The sequence below is a fragment of the Sciurus carolinensis genome, chromosome 15 (genome assembly GCF_902686445.1).
Source record: "Sciurus carolinensis chromosome 15, mSciCar1.2, whole genome shotgun sequence".
NCBI classification, from domain to species: Eukaryota; Metazoa; Chordata; class Mammalia; order Rodentia; family Sciuridae; genus Sciurus; species Sciurus carolinensis.
The window spans coordinates 23,732,989-23,753,621 of record NC_062227.1 but is presented as its reverse complement, the minus strand read 5'-3'; the positions used below and the strand labels follow the sequence as shown (position 1 = coordinate 23,753,621).

The 20,633-nt window shown below is 35.3% G+C and overlaps 1 protein-coding gene across 9 annotated transcripts in view; it reads left to right on the top strand.

The window, feature by feature from the left end:
* The window catches only part of Ptprm (protein tyrosine phosphatase receptor type M), an 819,218-nt gene that overhangs the window by 299,731 nt on the left and 498,854 nt on the right, over nt 1–20,633 (top strand). For all 9 annotated transcript variants that reach the window (XM_047526252.1, XM_047526251.1, XM_047526249.1 and 6 more), the window contains exon 5: nt 19,376–19,491. In XM_047526252.1, the coding sequence (XP_047382208.1) occupies nt 19,376–19,491 (116 nt within the window). The remainder of the gene's footprint in view (nt 1–19,375; nt 19,492–20,633) is intronic.

Sequence of the window (20,633 nt, the reverse complement as noted above, 5' to 3'; positions counted from 1 at the left end):
TTTTTCCTGTATGTTTTCCTCTAATAGTTTTAGCATTTTGGATCTTAACATTAAGATCTTTGATGCATTTTGATTGTTATACAGGGTGAGAAATAGAGGCCAAGTTTTAATTTTCTGCATGTGGATATCCAGTTTTCCCAACACCATGTGTTTAAAAAACTGTCTTTTCTCCAATGTATGCTTTTGGCACCTTTGTCTAGAATCTTATCCTTAATTGTGTAGGTTTATTCCTGGTCTTTTATTCTTTTCCATTGGCCTATGTATTTATTTTTATACCAATACCATGCTGTTTTTTATCCTTGACTCTCAAAATTAGGTATCATATTGCCTCTAACTTTGCTTTTTTTTTTTTTCCATCTTCCTCAAGATTGCTTTGGATATGTGGTGCCTTTTGTGCTTCCATGTGAATTTTTGGATTGTTTTATCTTGTTCTCTGAAGAATCATTTTGATAATAGTAACTCTTCCAATTCATGAACATGGGAAGTATTTTTACCTTTCAGTGTCTTCTTTGAATTAATTTTTTAGTGTTCTACAATTTTCATTGTAAGGGTCCTAATAGTTTTTTGGTGGAGTCTTTCTGTTTTTGTATGTATAGAACCAGATCATCTAAAACAGGAATGATTTGACTCCTTCTTTCCTATTTGCATGTCTTTTGTTTCTTCATTTTGCCTGATTACTCTAAAATTTCTAGTACTATATTGAATAAGAGTATTTTCTTAGGGAAAATACTGGGCTTCTTTCCATTCAGTATGATATTGACTGTAGATTTGTAATATGTAGCCTTTATTATGTTGTAGTACCATCCTTTTATACCTAATTTGCTTAGGACTTTTGGCATGAATCATTGGATTTTAATAAGTGTATTTTTCTGCATTTATTGAGATGACCATATGATTTTTTCCTTCATTATATTTATGTGATGTATTATATTTATTGATTTTTGTATAGTGAGCCGTCCTTGCATACCTGAAATGAAAACCACTCAGTCATGGTATATGATCTTTTCAGTGTGCTATTGAGTTTGATTTGCTAATATTTTGTTGAGGATTTTTGCATCTATGATCATCGGAGATACTACTGATTCAATCTTATAACTCGATATTGGTCTGGTCAGGTTTCTTATATCCTCTTGATTAAATTTTGTATGCTATATGTGTCCAGAAATTTGGTCATTCCTTCTTGAGTGTCTAAATCATTAGCAAATAGTTTTTCCAAATAAGCCATAGTGATCCTTTGAATTTCTATAGTTACCCGTTGTAATGCTTCCATTTCATTTATAATTTTAGCGATTCTCAGGAATTTTTCATAAACAAATTCATCAAGTAGAGTATATAGATTCTATTTTCCCAATATAGATGCCTCTTATTCTCTTTCTTGCTTGAATACCTGGCTAGAACTTCTAGTACAGTGGAGAAAACAAATTCATTGTGTATCTGATTTTAGAAGGCAATCTTGCAGTCTCTCAGTATGATCCCAGCTGTAGAATTTTTGGAGCTGCTTATTTTTAGGAAGAAAATTCCCTACTATCACTAGTTTGTTAATTGCTTTGATCATGAAATGTTATTTTGGTTTCAGCAAATGCCTTCTTTGTCTGTCAAATTATCATGTGGCTTGTCTTTTATTCTATTTGGTGTTCTGTGTTATAGTGATTCCATTTTTCTGGATGTTAAACTAACCCAGCTATTATGAAATGAATTATTCTTCTTGGTCATGGTGCAAAATATTTGTATTTATTATTCTATTGCACGCACATTAAATACAAAGTTACTTGCATATATGATGGCTTGAATTCTTTAAAAATTTTTTCAGCTTATGATCCATTATTTTATTGTCAATTTGAAAAGTAATAATATAATCATAAAGGTACAAATCCATATAAACTCATGCTGCTGTATATTGGATAAATCAAGTACAAATATTTTTCTGTATTACTATTTTGAGAACATTAAATTATCAGGTTCTTTAAACATCTAAGAAATGTTAAGTTCAACATATAGTGTTATAGGTTCAAAATTATTTTTTTAAATTAATTTGTACCCAATTTATTTGTGTATCCATACACTGCTTGCCCATTTCCAAATTTAGATTTAAAAAAAAGACTGATGAAGCAGTGAAAATAAAATAAGATTGACACTGACAAAGAACTAGAATTGTTTTCAGAATTATATTCTGTTGAATAAAGACAGATCCCTTTGCTTTAGTTGAGAAGGGCCTAGGACTCAAAATTGACATTTCATTTTATTTTTATTTTTGTGAGTTGTGTGTACTGGGGATTGAACCCAGGTCTCATACATGCCAGATGCATACTTAATCAGTTTTAAAATTTTTATCCTTACACTTGTATTAAGTTTTAATTTTTTTTATTTTTTAATGAATTCTTTTTAGTTATACCTAACATTAGGATTCACTTTGATAAAATTACAAAAGTACCTAACTTTCCTAGATACATATATGAATATACCACAGCAATTTTTAAATTTTGAAACAGGGTCTTGATAAGATAAGTCACCCAAGCTGGCCTCAAGCATTTTCTGGGGGAAGTGGTGTACCAGGGATTGAACTCAGGGGCACTCTACCACTGAGCTACATCCCCAGTCCTATTTTGGTTTTTTTTTGTGTTTTATTTAGAGACACCAACTCCCTAAGTTACTTAGTGCTTTGCTTTTGCTGAGGCTGTCTTTGAACTCATGAACCTCCTGCCTTGGCCTCCTAAGCCTCTGGGATTACAGGCATGCCCCTTCATGCTCGGCTGCCCTCATGCTTTTGATCCTCCTTCCTCAGCCTTCCAAGTAGATGGGATTGTAGGAATGTGCCACTATGCTCTGTGACATTTCATTTTGAAGATGGAGAAAATTACCTTTTTTTTTCCAAAAGAAAATCATTCTTCTTCAAGACACAATTGATTTCTTAAAGTTATTTATATTTTGTGGCTAACATTTTTGTCAGATAAGAACATGTGAGTTCATTTTTTACTTGAACAATTATTTCATTAAAATATATTCTTTTTTTAAGTCCTTTGGGTATAGGCCAAGGAGTGGGATAGCTGGGTCAAATGGTGTTTCCATTCCAAGCTTTCTGAGGAATCTCCACACTGCTTTCCAGAGTGGCTGCACTAATTTGCAACCCCACCAGCAATGTATGAGTGTTCCTTTTTCACCACATCCTCAACACCTATTGTTGCTTGTATTCTTGATAATCGCCATTCTAATTGGGGTGAGATGAAATCTTAGGGTAGTTTTGATTTGCATTTCCCTTATTACTAGGGATGTTGAACATTTTTTCATATATCTGTTGATTACTTGTACATCTTCTTCTGTGAAGTGTCTGTTTATTTCCTTAGCCCATTTGTTGATTGGATTATTTGTATTCTTCGTGTAGAGTTTTTTGAGTTCTTTATAGATTCTGGAAATTAGCGCTCTATCTGAGGTATGGTTGGCAAAGTATTCTCCCACTCTGTAGGCTCTCTCTTCACATTTCTGATCGTTTCCTTTGCTGAGAGAAAGCTTTTTAGTTTGAATCTATCCCAGTTGTTGATTTTTGCTTTTATTTCTTGTGCTATGGGAGTCCTGTTAAGGAAGTCTGATCCTAAGCCAACAAGTTGAAGATTTGGACCTACTTTTTCTTCTATAAGATGCAGGGTCTCTGGTCTGATTCCGAGGTCCTTGATCCATTTTGAGTTGAGTTTTGTGTAGGGTGAGAGATAGGGGTTTAATTTCATTCTATTGCATATGGTTTTCCAGTTTTCTTAAAATCAGCGTACTACAGAGATACAGCCACATCAATGTTCATTGCTGCTCAATTCACCATAGCCAGATTGTGGAACCAACCTAGATGCCCTTCAGTTGATGAATGGATAAAGAAACTGTGGCATATTTATACAATGGAATATTACTCCGCAATGAAGAATGATAAAATTATGGCATTTGTAGGCAAATGGTCGAAATTGGAGAATATCATGCTAAGTGAGATAAGCCAATCTCAAAAAACTAAAGGACGAATGATCTCGCTGATAAGCGGAAGAGGACATATAATGGGGGGTGAGAGGGGCTAGCATTAGGTTTAGGGTTAGGTTTAGAGTTAGGCTAAGGAGAGCGGTAAGAATGAAGGAAAGAAGGACTGTGTAGAGGGAAAAGAGGGGTGGGAGGGGTGGGGGCAAGGGGAAAAATAAAATAAACATCATTACCCTATGTAAACGTAAAAAAAAAATTAAAAAAAAAGAAAATGTGGTATATATATATATAATGGAATATTACTCAGCCATAAATAATGATAAAATTATGGCATTTGCAGGCAAATGGATGAAACTGAAGAATATCATGCTAAGTGAGATAAGCCAATCTCATAAAACCAATGGAAGAATGATATCGCTAATAAGTGGATGATGACACATAATGGGGCGTGGGAGGGGTTAGTGTTGGGGTTGGAGTTGGGTTTAGGGAGGGGGGCAGGAATGGAGGAAGGAAGTACTCTATAGAGGGAGGGGAGGGGTGGGAGGGATGGGGGGGAAGGGAAAAAATGGCAGAATGAATCAAACAACATTACCCTATGTAAATTTATGATTACACAAATGGTATGCCTTTAAGCCATGTACAAACAGAGAAACAACATGTATCCCATTTGTTTACAATAAAAAAAAAAAGATATATTCTTAATTTTTAAGAAAAAGAAAAAAGAAAAAATTTATTATTTGAAACATGTTAAGACCAATCAAGGACTCAGTTGGTTAAGGTACATAAAATATTTAGAACTATGCTTAGCACATTCTAAGAACTTAATAAGTGTTAGCTATTATTTTATTTACTATGATTAATATGTATTGACCATCCCCAGTTGATATCCAAAATCCTCAAAAGTCAAAACAAGTTTTTAGTGCCAACCTGATGCCACAAATGGAAAATTGCACACCTGATCTCAAGTGACAAAAGGCAAGTTCACCAAAAGTATTGTATAAAATCACTTTCACGCTGTGTTTATAAGGTATATGTGAAACATGAATTTAATGTTTGGACTTGGGTCCCTTCTCTAGGATATCCCATTATGCATCTGCAAATATTCCAAAGTCTGAAAAAAATTGAATTTCAAAATACTTCTGTTTCTTTGTATTTTGGATAAGGGATACTCAGTCTTTATTATTATTATTATTTTGTGGGGGAAGTGCTTGGGATTGACCCAGAGTGTAATGCACGTTTTTTCTTAACATATTTTCTATCTCTTTGCCCAAACTTTATTGTTTTTATATTTAGGTGCTATATGTTGATAGACCCACTAGAATCCATTAGTTGTAAATAGTAAACCTAAATAGCTGTATTGATTTATTTCTTAGATGGAGAATTTCAGTTGCATCCATTTGAAAACTGAAGAATATATTGTTTCAAAGTATGTTGTTTCTCAGTGTTGTAGTGGGTACTCTCGTGTTCTTCTTGGAAGCAATTGCTTTCCTTGCTTGTGATAATGATAAACACACACACACACACATGTACACACACATATACATAAACATATTACACAATTAAAGAGAAGCACTGTTTCTTCTGACAGTTGGGTGTACTTCTAGTTCATTTCAACTATGCCATACATTAAAATGTAAATTAAAATAAATGGAGGTTAAGACATATTCTTCTTTTGTCCCCTTTCAGTTTGTACTTTGATCTTGCAAATTACTCTTCTTTAATTTTGGTGCTAGTATTTCGATGTAGGCTTTGAAGAATCAATAATAACGAAGCATCTACAAACATATTTGCATCTTGGTCAATGATAATCCGTGCCCTGGGGAATCAGAGGCTGATTTGTGATCAATTGGTACCTAAAAACTTCCTTTCTTTGTGAAAGGCAACAGATTATGGCAGGGATAAGAAAGGGGAGTTATACCAAAACCTGCTTGTTATTCATGGAAGATATTTAGTCTGTAGAAATCCTGCAGATCTTAGAAGAAAGCTGGCATAGCATTTTGAAAGGGTATCCAGGAGATGAATGGGTCTATAAATTTGGAGCGGGGTGGGGGGGGGAGGGAAAGAATGAATGAGAATGTCTCATTTTGAGTATGAAATAGATTGAATTTCCCGTTCTAAACGTTCTATACCTGGTGTTACAATTAAATTAGTGTGGCATGGTTTGAACTGCATAGCACAACATAGAATCTGAACTTATCTGGCTGTAGAACTCTTTTTTTTGGACTTTTTTCCAGTTTCCAGTGATAGGTCAGTTAAAAAAAAATAAACAGTAAAGAACAGTTTTGAGTGCTAAATACTAGACAAATAGAATGCCTTTCCCACATGATCCAATTTTATCTTTATCCCAACCCTATGAAACAAGTCCTTTAAAAATTTCCCTATGTTATAAATTTTTAAAAATCCACTGATGCTTACATTTAGGAACATTTGCATGTATTCAACATGTAGCAAACGGCTGAAGTTGTGATGTTTGAACACAGATGTGCTGAAATCCAAATCATAAAATACTGTGATTAAACTGCCTAAACTGCTTGCCAACTGAAAATGGTTCCAGGATTTATAGTGTTAGAGAGAATCCAGGCATCTTAAAACTTTGGAAAATTTTATAAACCTTGATGTTTACTGAAAGAAACTTATACACATCATTAGCAAAAAATTTGATCATGTTTTTCTATAGAATAGAATTCCACAGTGTCTTTGTCTTATTCACCCTGGTGGGTGAGTCACTGCCTTCCATTTAAGTCAATTATCTTTCATTTGAAATGGATAATTTGCTTATAAAGATGTTAACAGGTTTGTATGTCTTCATCTGGTGTCCATTAGAGGCATGGCTTTATTATCTTAGCCAGAGTATTGTTTTTTCTGGCAATCTGCTTCTTAACCCCACAGCAGTATTTCCCAAGCTAAAGCCAGTCAGTAGATGCTAGGGGAGGTTCCCTCACACAATACAGTCAGTTTGAATGGAGGCATAAATGCTTTAAATCCTTAACCCTACTGTGAAAGCATGTGCCCTCACAGTCTTTGAGTAGGCCACAATAATTCTAATGACAAGTGGTGGCTTTCCTCCCCTGCATCATGTCTTTACTAAGTATGGGGGTAACCAAAGAAGACCTGAATATTAAAAACCTTATCTTTGGTCCCCAAATTCGAAATGTAAGGTGTTTTCTAAGAGACAACCCTCTGGCAACACTATTAGTAGAGTGTCGTGATGAATGAGCTTCATCATATCTCTGTGGTTCAGGGAGTGATTGCTGAAATCATGGCCTGTAAGGAAGCAATCCTCTTTCAATGCCAGATTTAACTATGGATGAACAGATCCTTAGCAGAACCAATGAGAACCTGATGCTCAAATATTTTATTACTATCACTAAGTTAGCTGATAGGGTATATGCATTTTATCAGTTTCTCAAAGATTATAGAAGTTAATAGTAGTTTTGAAAGTGTGCTTCAAAGAATACTCTCATGCCCTGTTGGTGCACATGACCATTTGACTATTGTGTCAGAAGTCTTTTTAAAATGTAATAATTTTTGTCTCAGTAATTCAATTTCTAAAAATTTAACAAAAGGAATAATAAAAACTCTACATAAGTATTTAATTATGAGCACTTTTGCTTTGGCATTAGATATAGTAGAAGAAAGCCACATGTTTAGAATAGTGGATTGGGTCCAAACTGTGCATTCACATGATGTATGTCGTAGTTCCTCAACTGTGACTGCTGTTGACATTTGGTCTGGGTAATTCTTTCTTACAGGTGCTATTTTGCACGTTTTAGGAAGTTGAGCATCCCCAACCTCTATCAACTAGATACCAGTAGCACCACCCACCACACCAGCTGCGACAAGCCAGAAATGTCTCCAGACATTGTCACATGTCCGTTGGTAATTGTGGGAGTGGGGTTGGTTTAGTACTAGAGCACTTGCTTAGCATGCATGAGGCCCTGGGTTAGATCACGAGCCCTGTATAAAAATAGAAAAACAAAATATCCCCCATGGAACTGTTGAGAACCAGTGATACATGTATGGTAAGGAGATTTTCAGATAGTTTAAAGCGAACATTTGGTAAGAAAAAATTTTGATTGTATTTTGTGAAATTAAAAAAAAAGTACATGTTTTTTTCTGAAAAAGGCAGAAGGATAATTATAGTTAAGGAGTTAGAAGATATACAGTTTCTATAATGGCCAAAGGGTTTTTCTGGGAGTGCTACCTATACAAAGCCAGAAATTCTTAGTGTCCATGTTTCCCAAAGCAGCCATGGATAGCATAACTACCTATACCAAGGCAGTAGTAGGGCAGTAGCTACCAGGTGTCTGCCAGTTTTCTGTTTGGGCTCATTGGGGGTTTCTTTGACCTTTATCCACACCATCTACCTCCAATTCCCTCCCTAATTTCTGGTGTTCTCAGGATTTGGCCTCCTATCTGCCTCCTCACCTCCATGAATCCCCTCCCAGTATGAATCAAAGTTTCACTTCCCAGCCAAGCTTTAGGTCACAGTGCAAGGTGTGTCTGCCACAGTTTAAAGGATGTTTTTGGTTTAAGAAAAAAACAAAATTGAGTGCAGTAATGCATACATATTTTAGAAGTTACATCTTAGAAATAAATGAACATATGACTAAAAATTATTTCCCCATTTTTAAGGCTTCTTAATAAAATCCTAAATGTGAAAAACATTTTTTAAAAAATCACAAATCTTAGAGAAAAAAAAATCAAAATGATTTCAAATATCTTGAATACCTTTTAATATATTGTTCATATGAAAAAAAGAATGCAGTGTCCATGATTTGTATAGGAAGCTATTTCGTATTTGGGGGAAAACAAATGATTTTCAAACAGTTTAGAAGGACATTATAATATTTTAAAAAGAAAAACAATATTTTTAGTCCACCCTTACTCTTGTAAAATCAATCCTCAAATGCTTAATGCAGTATGAACTTAAAATTCCTGAGAGGAAATTCATTTGAAAAATTATTTTGATCAATTTTGGTAAGCTTGTTCATGGTGCTCCAGACTAAATCAATTTTACTTTTTCTTATGTGTCACTCTGATAGCTTAGAAATCTTTGAAGGGCTGCAGATCTCATTCTGATGATTGTAGTAGAGAAGGAAAGGTTTCTAAAGGCAAGAAAACCTTCACTGCATTTCTGCATTGTTGAGAAGGAGACAGGCATGCAGAACTCCTTCCTTGCCATCAGTACCCTGGGCCTTTCTCGTTGAGAAAAGTGAAAAGATCTTGGTTGTCTTGCATATGAAGAACAAGAGGGATTTGATATTCTTGGCAACCTGGAGTGGGGAGGTAGAGAGATGAGATAGAGAAGGAATGTTACAGTTTAGATGTACATGTAAGATTAGGACAAAGCATTACACAATGGGAAACCAGAGAGTAATTCAGGGATTAAGCTTGATCTCTTGTCAATTCACCTTTTTGAGAATTCAGGGTCCCCTAAGAGCTACCTTAATCCCTGCAAAGGGCAACTCCCCCAATGATCTACCCTTAGGCCCCACCTTTAAATTGTTCTACACCATCCCCCAACACTTCCCCCTGGAGATCAAGCTTCTAACATATGCTCAGACCATAGGTTATCATGAAAGATGGGTACACACTGAAACACCTGATCTTAGAGACCCAACTTAATATAGTGACCTGCTATGAGAGGAGAGCAGAATTCGGGGTCTTGGACAAAGTTAGGTGAGGGCAACTTTAGTGAGGCAATGTACGATTCTGAGTGTGAAGGATTAGCTAAGCCTTTAACAATCCATAGGGAAACAGAAGGAGAGATTAGATTCCACATATAATCCTCATGTGGAATGAGGCTTAAACCATCTTTTTAGATACTATGATAAGGAAAACTTTTCCTCTGTGCTTGTGGACCTGCAAACCAACTGACAAGAGATATGTTAATGCAAAAAAAGCAAAGTTGGTTTCCACAGTTGTGGGCAGGTAGCTCCTAGTAATGGCAAACTTGCTGAATAACCAGAGGTAAATATTTATATACTAAATTTAACAAAAAAAGGAGTGGTAATCAAATAATGCAACAGAACCCTCTACATACTGGGAAAGGGTAGAAGGCTCTGTTGAATTATTCCATAGTAATGGGAATGGGCATTCTGTCTCCATGGCATCTTAATTAGCAGGAAATGCCTTACAAGGGGGTTAATGGCCACTGTAGTTTTGGGGTAGCTTTGCTTTAATTAAACAAGGGACATCAAGATCAGATTTCTTTATCTTCTTTAGCTCAAATGTTTTCACTTGAAAATAACCTTTATACCAACTCTGGGGGTCTGAGTGGTTCCTACATTTTCTTTCTGTGAAATTTTTCTGGAAGTTTCACCAAAATAAAAAGAAGCAGCAGCAGCTAGGTTTATTGCTAACCGTTAGAATTAAAAATAGCAAGGAAATAGATCTATAAAAAGAAGAGAAGAATTTATATTAGAAGAAGGAAAAAAAAGTAAAGGTTAATGGATGGAGCAGACTGGACAGTTCCTGAGTGAAGAGGGCAGCTAGTTGAGAAAACTCCCAGTTGTTGGATTTGAAGCATCTTTGGCGATGGTTTTAAGTGTAGTGTCACAGTCATTGTTCTCTCCTGGAGCAGAGCATGGAGGAAACAAGTATTCCAGTGAACTTTCTAGTGGTACATTCTGTTCTGGTGATGGATCCTTTGAGGTTGTGTTGAGTTAATCCAGTTTCAGCTCACAGGGCTTTGGAAAATCAAAGTTTTAGTTGTCAGTGATCCCAAATCAGGAAGGTGTGAGGAAAATTGGAAATGCTAATTGCTGACAAGATGCACAAAATAGCAGAAAACAGATTAAAAAGAGGTGGCAAAATAGCTCAAAGACAATGAATAGTACTAGAATCTAAGAACCCACACAGGTGAGCTATATTGTTTTCCATTGAAATTTCTTACCAGTTGCTTCATTTCTGATTATACAAAATAAGTTGAGACCCATTAAGTTTGACTGAATAAATTACATAAATGCAGTAAGATAATTCACCACATGGACTTTTTGAAATTTGAAAGTTTGTTGGAACTTTTTACAAGCAATCTGAGATTGAGTGCTTTTTAGGTTTTTTTTTTAATTGGTACATTATAATTTCTTGTAATTGTGGGATTCACTGTTATATATTTGTACATACACATCATTTCGTCAATTTCATTCCATAGTACCTCTCTTTTCCCTTCATTCCTCCCTCCCCTTGGTCCCTTCCTCTCTTCTACTGATCTTCCTTCCAATTTTCATGAGATTCCCCTCCCCCACTCTTCCTTTTTTCTCTCTACCTTCTTTATATGAGAGAAACATACAACTCTTGATTTTCTGAGTCTTTTTATTTCACTTAACATAATGTATTCAAGTTCCATCCATTTTCCTGCAGATGACATAATTTCATTCTTTATGCCTGAATAAAACTTCATCCCATATGTATATATTTCTTTATCTGTTCATATGTTCACTGACACCTAGGCCTTTTGTACAACTTGGCTATAGGGAACTATGGTACTATAAACATGGGTGTATGCATGTGTCACTATAATATGCTGACTTAAGTTGTTTGGATCAGACTGGATGTTTGAAAGCTGCCCTAATCTAGGCATCCACAGGAAAGACTTATCACCAAACTTCTCTTGAAATGCCTGTATCCTGTTTCCTGGACTTTCCAGAAAGTGACCTTCCTTACTCATCTATAATGCAGGTATGAGGTACGTTTTCCCAAGAGGGCTTTGTAAACACTGGTCAAATAAAGTCTACCTTAGTTTTCTAAAACTCATCACATCTGATTCTATGCATGTTATTTTTTTTAGATAAAACATTCCAAAGTCCTGATTATGTAAGCAATGTTTTCAATATGTCTTACTATAAAGAGGACTGATTCTCAATGAACCTAGATAAATAATTATATGGCCAAAAATCTAGAATACTCAAAATTAATTTCTGAAATTTTGAAGCTTTTAGGCAGGGAGAAAAGATGTTTCCTTTCAGCTTCATGAATAATTTTACCAACTAGGAGTTATAATTTGCTTAAGATAAAAGAGAAAAGTGTTCTTTGACTTCCAGAAATGGAACATTAATGAACCAGAAAGGTTTTAAACAAAAAGGTCATGAAAATTGTCATCATTGTTCATTACTTCATTCAGTTCCATGCTGTTAATTCTGGTTTTGTTTGATTTTGGGTAAACAGTTGCATGAACACACCAGATTGTCAGCTCAGTTCAATGACTGTCTTGTAACATCATCAGTGTCAACAAAGCCTGTACCCCAGAGCACCTGGCAAAGTCCTCTTCATGGATCTCAGAAAAAAGGCAATTTTTTTTTTTTTTTTAAAGATGAAGTTCTCTGACTTGGTGTCTTGGATGTATTTGCTAAAACAAGATCATATCATTTGTAAGACAATTAGTATCTATGAATGATAAGAAACTTAAAGGGACATAGTTAAAGATCTAATGAGAGTATTATACAAATAATGCATTATTAGTAGTATTATAAAAATAGTAGTATTATAAACAAGATTCATTGACTTATTACCTTTTATATAATAACTGGAATTATGACTAATGACCTTATACCATTGATGTCTGCTTCTGCCAGGGAAGAATGAAAATGTGTACAGCAAGAACATTGAGATATTTCTGGGCATTTATATAATTCCTGAAATATTTACATTAACAACGTTAACGCATGAAAATATATCACAGGGGAGGTTAAACTCTTATTTGATAATGCCTCTCATGCAAGTCAACATATTAAATATAACTAATTATTATTATTATTTTAATCTTCTCTTTTTGTAAGGTTAAACAACAAACCTTTCTCAGGGACCCTCTGAGAAATCTCTAAATGAGTTTAAGATCAGTATTTTATTTCATATTTGATTTTGGGATCTTGAAATATCAGAAGTTGTCAAAAATGTCAAAAAATTTGAATTGTTGGTGAAATAGGATCCTAGGTCACTAGGAAACAGTGCATAGTTGTTATATATTTGACCTATGTGGCAATACAAGACTTGAAAAGTAAATGTGAAAGGCCACTGGATTGAGAGAGAATCAAAAGCCCTTAGCCCTTGTAATATTGAGAAAATTCAGTTCTCTTAAATGTTCCAGGAAAGACAACACAAGAGGTTAATTTGACTAAGACAAAGATTCTGTTTTCTTGGTTATCTCTAAAAAGGTAATGGAAACCTTTTTCAATTTCTTCTTGACAACAGACTAATAATCGAAGAAACTTTTTTATTTTAATAGAAAATATGAAATCACATTCAATTTGCATCCATGTATTGGCAAGATTAGAGCTTATTTTAAAAGAATTTTATAAATAAGTCCATTGAGAATTTAGCCAGCAGGACCATATACAACAATATACAATTGCTTTTCCCTAAAACTCTTGTAAACATCTGTGTCCATTTGGGTTCTTTCCTATTCCCTGTCTCCTCTCACCTAACCTTAAAAAAAAATCAAATTCTATTTTCTTACAAAATTATTCAGTTTTTCCTTTAACAAAATATGTCCTTCATTTTGTGTGTATTTTCACTCGAAACTGTTTCCCTTTGCTCTTTATTTTTCTAGTACTTTTACTTACATATATTGATTATAATTTATCATTAGTAATCGTCACCTAGACACTGGCGTGTCCACAGTACCCGTAATCCAAGCTTCTCGTAAGGCTGAGGCAGGAGAATTGAAGTTTCCAGGCCAGCCTGTCAAAACACCACAACAAACAACCCATTAGAAGCCTTTATTTTACAGAGTCAATAAGAAAGGAGACTACTGTGAACCATTTTCATATTCCAGCATTCTGTAACAGATGAGGAAATTTTATGAATATACTTTCTTTACCTCCTCTGGAGATACATGCTTGTTCAGGGTTTTTATTTAAAAAGAAAGTTTAATGTGGCTGAAAAGCATGCCTATTAATAAGGCCATGTATCTTTAGTCTCTTTGTAAGGATAAGAAACCAAAAATATATAAACAAAATTGTAAAGTCTTCAGTATTTTACTTAGAAATGATCAAGATATTTAATGGTTATCTTTGGCTTAACTTATAAGTTTCAAGTTTCAAGTTATCAAAATAATTTTGAAAACTATTTTTAGGCAAATTTATTATAAAACATAATGATTGTTGAAATAAAGATTGTCAGAAGAATGACTTATTTTGATTAATTAAAATCAGTCCATTTGTTTTAAAAAACTTAAAGCCTTGTAAATATAGCTTTAGTTTATATTTAACTAGTAAACCCAAGTAGAATACAAATGTATGCTTTTATCATACTCAATGTTGGTAACTTAGAAAACAGGTTTCTTTTAACTAAAACAACAGTGTTAAACTAGTCTTATTTACCAAAGATTTAGGACTGGTGGTGTGACTCAGTGGTAGAACCCTTGCCTAGCATGTTAGACACCTGGGTTTGATCCTCAGTACTGCACAAAAACTTAAAAAGGCATTTTATTTACTAAAGATTTACCTAAGTCAAGTGCACTCAAATAGTTGAGTTAGTTCTTTTATTTCTGAAAGTTTGAGGAATATTTAATTTACACAAGCACTTTTTTTTTCTATAGGTGTATAAGAATAGAGCTCTTTTAATAATTTGGTAATATCACATACACATAATATTCAGAGGTGCTTATGTGCCTAAACATGCAGACAGATGCAAATAAGACTTCTGTAGCTTTTATTCTAAAATTATAGCCATAAGTCAGGCATTAACACAGTTGCTTCTTGCCTTTGCTTCACTTATATTTTTATCTAAGGTGTGCTTGTAGCACATGAAATAAATTGTTACTTGCTCAATATGAGGGCTACAGCTTTTACCAATTTTTAGGAGGGTACTTTTTTGATTTTCTCTTATCCTGACATATAATTTCATGTAGGCTGTGGAATAAATTTGATTTTTCATTAGATATTTTTCCAGCTTCAGATGATTGCTCTTTGGGGCTCTGAGTTCCAACAAAGTGGGGATCTGCATTCCCCTGAAGTGGAACAAGAGGAGACAGTGATGACCAGTAGGATGTTGAAAGGCTGGTTGAGAAGAGAGAGGACTAGGGGATTCAGCTTGGGAGGTTTGAGTTATCTGGAAGGTGACATCGAAATTCTAAAGTTCCAGTCAATGGCTACGTTACTGGCCAGTTCATATGATAGTCTGTCACTGTAAGTGTCATAAAACCTGTCCTCACCATACACCTGCATGTTTCTTCATGTTGGTCCTTCTCACAAAGCCAGTCATCATTCTCCACATTTCATATTCTTCACCTGTGCCCATTTGCCCTTCATGACACTGGAAGTTCTTCTTTAAAACACAAACAAAAACTGAAACAAATTCATGTGGCAACAGTTCTCCATTGTATTTATCATTCTCTGTTACAATGAGCTTGTCAGCTTTCATCTTGATATCACTATAGTATGGAACTTGGAATCCAGATGAAAGCTGCCTGATGAGAAGGACAGTGGCTACTGCTTCCTTAGATGTGTATGCCTCCCTTCTGGCAGTGAGGCAGGAAGTCAAGATTGACTTTGAAGGGGCTGCAGGACCCTGTCTGGAGGTAGATTATTGATGAAAGCATCTCTTTCTGGTCAAGGGTCCTCCCCTCATGGCTGGCTGGAAGGTAGTCCAGTGTAGGATTTTACAGAATCCCTGTGTCCAAGTACTTCAGAAATGTGATTTTTTTGTTTGTTTTTAGGAAGAAAGTTTTGGATATCATTTGGGGAGTTACCATATTCTGGGTTGTTGACGTTATGGTGGCATCAGACAGCTACCAGAAGGTCCTTGTGCTCTGAAAAGTGAAATGGTCAAGTTCAAATTTAACGTCCTCAACATTAGGTGAGATCCAGGAAGAAGGATGAAAAGGGAAAAGACCACAGAAAAATGACTTTGAAAGGAGAATGTTCAAAGTGTTTTTGGAAGTTTTTGAAAATGATCTGTATGACTAAGAGCATCTATTCTTGTTGGGAGGTGAGCCTGGAAGAGAAAGGATAGAAAGCATATGAGGCCAGTTTAGGGATTTTTTGATCATCTGAGGAGAGCCATTTTTTTTTTGCTGGGGGTGTGGGGAGGGGTAACTGGGGATTGAACTCAGGAGCACTGGACCTCCAAGCCACATCCCCAGTCCTATTTTGTATTTATTTAGAGACAGGGTCTCACTGAGTTGCTTAGCACCTTGCTTTTGTTGAGACTGGCTTTGAACTCGTGATCCTCCTGCCTCAGCCTCTCGAGTGGCTAGGATTACAGCGTGCACCACCAGCCCTGCAGGAGAACCATTTTCTTAGCAGTTTGGGGGCTGAATAGTTCTGACTAAGAAGATGAGTAATTTGGGGGGATACCATGTTGTGAGGACTTTGGATGCTTTGAATTGTACTTGAAGTTGACTTAGCAGTTCCTTTGCGGACAGGAAGTGCATCTAACCATTCCTCTGGAAGTGAATCTGGCATTCCCTCAGTCAACAGGAAGTGGACCTAGGAGTTCCTTAGCAGACAGGAAGTGCATCTAACCCTTCCTCTAGAAATGAATCTAGCATTTCCTCAGTTAACAGGAAGTGGACTTAGCAGTCCCTTAGCAGACAGGAAGTGCCATTTAACCATTCTCAGGAAGTGGATCTAGCAGTCCCTTCATTGACAGGAAGTGGATCTAACTGTCTCCCTCAGGTGTATGCACTACAATGTGTTTGTGTGTGTGTGTGTGTGTGTGTGTGTGTGTGTGTGTGTGTATTCCAAAGGATTGCAGGGCACGTGTTATCAGGCATAGAATTTACATAAAAGCACTAAAAATCTGGCTCTGTACAAATACACTAATAGAGGAGTTTCACTACCATCATTTTCCTTTTTTCCATAGATCATCATGTGGGTTGATAATGTGACTGGGATGATGTGCTTAGAGTTACTTTATGGAGAAAATGAAAATTTGAGCAAATTTCCAATCAATGACCTGTGCACTGGAATAATTGTATTGGTTGAATATCCCTTATCCAAAATGCTTGAATTTTGGATTTTTTCAGATTTTGGAAAATTTTCATATTCATAATGAGATCTCTTGGGGACCAGATGCAAGCGTGAACCTGGGATTCATTTAGGTCTTGTATATCTCTTATACACAAAGCCTGAAAGTAATTTTCTACAATATATTTTTTAGCATGCATGTTGTAAAATATGATCTGTCACATTAGGTGTAGAATTTTCTACCTGTGGTGTCATGCACACTCTCAGAAATTTTAAGATTTTCAAATTAGGGTGCTTAATCTATATGTGTTTGACTAGAAGAAGAGCAATATTCACTTATGCTTAAATTTTCTTGATACAAAAACATTCTTTTGACTTCCAATGTAGTCATTTAATGTAGTCAAGTTGCAAAATTCTTCCAAATCTTTATGAACTTTGGGATTGTTTAAAATAATTGTTCTTTTTTCCAGTAAAAATTTTTATACAGTAAAAGTTTTTGTCAGAGGTTAGATAAGAAGGTAAAAGAGTTCTATTCCACTACAGAAGTTGAAATCTGAAGTGGATAGTTTTGAAGGATGTATGTGCTTGTTTTTATTAATTTTAAATTAATTTAAAATAGATTAAATTTAATGATGCAAAGAACTGTCTGTTCTGTGTGAGGCCTTAATATCAGGTGCTGTTACAGATTGCCCTTGCTGTTGTAATAGGAGAATGTTGAACATCATGATGAGAGAATTCCCAGAAGCTTTATAGTAGGAATAGCATTGAAGAAGGGTCTTGGAAAAAGCTAAAATTACAGCAGAGGAGACATCCCAAGGGAGCAGAAGACCAATAGGGACCTCAGAGGTTCTGAGAAAACCTGGAGAGGCCTTGTGGCTTAGTGGCCTGTGCCTGGGCTTTGAACTGGCCAACCTGAGTTAGCATTCTCCTTCTAACACTCTCTAGCCAGGTTCCCACAAGTTCCCTCATCCATGAAATGGAAAGAACACCCCACTGAACATTTGTGAGTATTCAGTGGAAAGACACATATGTACTCAATAAATGGTATTTCCTCCAATTTTCTAAAATCAATGACTTCTCTAGTTTCTTAGAAACAAAGAGAATTGAATCAGTGAAGTAGAGTTTATAGAGTTTTGCATTAAAATTAATATTTTAGAAAGAGTCCATAGTTTTGTTAAAAACCATTTAGAACATTTTGCATGCTAAACATCATGAATACATTAAATTATTAGTGACCTCCAAATTATTTTCTGGTGTGTTATTGATATTAAAATGAATTTTTACTTGTTCTTTGGTTGTAACCCACTTCCATTTCTCATTATATTCTGCTCAGGCTCACATGGGTTCTAGTTTATAATCACTGGATACCAATAATAGGGCACAGTTCCTTGAAAATATTAGGACACAGCCTAAAGACCATTAGCAATGGGAGAAAGCTACAAGGATTAAGGAATTTATACTAGGTTTTTTTGTTTTGTTTTGTTTTGTTTTGCTGTACTTTTGAGCATAAAAGAGTAGCATTTATTCAAGTGAGAAGAAAATGTACAGAGCTCCTTCAGGGTCAGAGGGAACCCAATGAGGGTTGCCCTTATACTAGTTTTTATTGAGTTGTGTTCCACCCTCCCCCCAGAAAATAATGTCATCTTGTCCTCTTCCTTTTCTTGCCATCTACCCCACTTGTTACTTTTACTCAATTAATTGTTGTGATAATGATTTCCTATAAGAAACTGCATAATGTTTATGAGCCTAGCTCCTGAACACTTGTTTTCAGTGTGATGCAGAAATTGACCCATGCTTCTCAGATCAAATAAAATTGCCCTGTATTTAACAGCTATCCCACATGCACAATGTACATTACAAAACAATGCTGTTTAGCATTTGAAATTGCTCTTATTTCTTGAATTAGAAATAAGAATCAGCAGAAATTGTCGTGCTATGGAAGTCACAGAATCATTCACAGAATTTGTCTGTGGGAATAGTATTTGTGGTAGCTAGAAAATATTACATGAGTAGTGTTGCATTCCAATTAGTTGTATTAAAATATATATTATACACAGCTCTGTATTTGAGTTTAGAAGTTTCCTTGACAACATCATTTTACTTCTTACTGTTCTTTTCATGTTGCTAGTATAAATATCTAATATGTTTTTGTTCAAAACATCAATTAGGCTTCAGTATAATCTTTATTAATACAGATCTGTTTTTACAAGATGACTACTGAGCTATGATAATTCGCACCACAGGAATAATAAAATATCTTCTTTTTTTTTTTTTTTTTTTTGGTTCTATCCTAGATTGCTTGGCTTTTTTAGTCTTTTACAAAGCATACACCCAGAGCCTTCCATGTTATCTTGCAGTTACAGTGAAATCTTTAAAGCTTTTATAAGCAACAGCATTATTTTTTCCCATGTTAAAGAAAATGGAAAGGCCCCAAATTACAGATAGATTGAAAAAGACCCATAGTAGGTACAGATCTTCACTTTTAATATCTCTACTTCTTTCTTTTCATGTAGCCAGAACTCCCCACTTTCTGCGGATTCAGAATGTGGAAGTGAACGCTGGCCAGTTTGCCACCTTCCAGTGCAGCGCCATCGGCAGGACTGTGTCTGGTGACAAGCTCTGGTTACAGGTATAGTAACTGTACTTCCAGCTGTCCAGTGAAGTTCCATCAGGGAGAAAGCATTGCTCCTGGAGGGAGGAATTGAGGAAGCAGAGTTCATGTCTGGTCACTGTTGAGAACTTTACTTCTTTATCCATATGTGGGCAGGTGTCTAGGTGTTCTACATAAGCTAGGTATTATTCTTTACAGATCCTTTATGAATTTCTATTCCCCCTTTGCTTTTGCTTAGTTGTCTCATTTGGAAGATCATGTTGTCAAATTACTTTTAGAGCAGTGTAATGAAGTACAAAATTTATCACCTTTTTCTGACTCATCCTTCTGAGAAAAATCCAGAGAATCTCTCTCTCTCTCTCTCTCTCTCTCTCTCTCTCTCTCTCTCTCTCTCTCTCTCTCTCTCTCTCTCTCTCTCTCTCTCTCTCTCTTTCTCTCTCTCTCTCTCTCTCTCTCTCTCACACACACACACACACCCACACACACATGCATGTGCATACACAAGCACCCACACTCACAAGCATGTGCACCACAAACACAGTTTATGGGCCTCTTTGTAATTTGAATTTTCTAGCAATTCCCCTAAATATAGAAATTAATGACACCTATTTTGCTTTCAAACATTTTATATGTGTATATATATATATATATATATATATACGTACACACACATATATATATATATACACATGTATATAATCATATTTGTGTGACTTAGTTTACAGTTTCTCAAAATTCCACCCTATATATTTTCCATGCCAAGTAGTTTCATGTATCCATGCCTGATCTCAGGAATTCTGGCAGAATGAGTAGATTTAAATAACCAGTCCCCTTCAACCAGAATGCCACCCCCTTCTTTAAGTCTTTAAGTTCTAGCTTTTGTGAGGGGTTTCCCCTACCTAGTGCCTTCCAATTGCATGATTTTTTAAAATATTTTTTTTTCCTTTCAAGCATTAATCTGCAGGGTGAGCATTTCTCATCTTGACTGGAGTTTTTTTTTTTTTTTTTTTTCTTTTCTTTCCTTGGTTTGTTTTGTATGGAGTTTTTATTTTCATTTGTCTGTTTTTGTGGTGCTGGAGCCTTGATCATGATAAGCACAATTCCTAACACTGAACCACTCTCCCAGTCCATTTATTTATTTATTTATTTTTAAATGAGTT